The following is a 1122-nucleotide window of genomic DNA, read 5'->3' on the forward strand; positions in this document are numbered from 1 at the left end:
CTAGGGAGTAAGCCAGCCATTGGCAAATATAAAACACGACAGTAAACCTCTCTGGATCACACCAAGCTTGCCAGTGTGAAGCCACAGTAAAGAGACAAGATCACAGTGTGAAAGACAAGTGACTTAAGCAGGAGTCACTCAACTTGTCATAACAATGGGGAACTCAGGGTCCTGTACTAACACAACTGTGGAAGGTCAAACACAGCACGGAGCATAATTTGGGGTAATCTGTCTCTAGACAGAACATCTTCAAAGGGATAGCAGAATGCTTCCAGCTCTAGAACATGCCTTTCCACTGGCCCGAGAAAGCCTGAACTCAGCAATCTTTGAAGCATTTGAAAGAGAGGATGATACACCTGCCCTGAGCATAATTTTGAAGGATACTTCTTTCCAGGAGTATATCTAGCCATCTTTTACTCACATTTACATAGGCTCCACATGGTCTGAAGGCACATTTTAATAAACCAGAGAGCATGAGGTCAAGTGGCCTCCTAGGACAGCTCTAAGTGCAAGTGCTGATCCTGTATCATGAGCAGTGAGGCAGTCACAGCACCACGGTTTGCAGATGCTTTGGTCAGGCTTCAGCTGGATTTCACCTGAGCATACACATATGTTTGCACAGATGACTTTGCTGTCATTTGGACCAAGAACTCTGCAAGGAAGTTAGAGCTATAGGCCCATGGCACCCTCTGCTCAGTAGACAACACTACCCCTAGAGCAGCTTTGAAGGTGAGCTCAGGGGAGTGAACTGTGCCCTCCTGAAAAAAACAGTTATGTTCTGTGACATCTGTGTGACAGAATCCATATTACACTGCTAAGTGTCTTCTCAGCAACAATGCAGCACAGGAGTTGCAGGACTGTGTTCCAAATATGTTTACCCAGCAAACACAAGCTTACCTTGCATTTTGAGACTCTTTGATCCTATACAGGAGACCTGCATTGCTCCTGAGAAGGTCCAGTTGCCCCTAGGAGAGACAGGCACAATGCACTGACTTTTCTTCAAACAGGAGGTGGCAAAGAATAGACTAAACTTCTAAATTAAAAACCTTATTTCATGTCAACTAAATAAAGAAAAACGAAAAATAACATTTCTAACCACTGGAAACAATAAGAGCCTTGAGG

At 44.3% G+C, this 1122-nt stretch overlaps 1 protein-coding gene across 1 annotated transcript in view; it reads right to left on the bottom strand.

Moving 5' to 3' along the window:
• The window catches only part of POLR3F (polymerase (RNA) III (DNA directed) polypeptide F, 39 kDa), a gene marked incomplete at its 3' end in the record, with an annotated part of 6867 nt that overhangs the window by 3657 nt on the left and 2088 nt on the right, over window positions 1–1122 (bottom strand). The window contains exon 2 of the mRNA XM_009081903.1: window positions 898–965. Coding sequence (XP_009080151.1) covers window positions 898–965 — 68 coding nt within the window. The remainder of the gene's footprint in view (window positions 1–897; window positions 966–1122) is intronic.

Source organism: Acanthisitta chloris, unplaced genomic scaffold (assembly GCF_000695815.1).
Source record: "Acanthisitta chloris isolate BGI_N310 unplaced genomic scaffold, ASM69581v1 scaffold4799, whole genome shotgun sequence".
NCBI classification, from domain to species: domain Eukaryota; kingdom Metazoa; phylum Chordata; class Aves; order Passeriformes; family Acanthisittidae; genus Acanthisitta; species Acanthisitta chloris.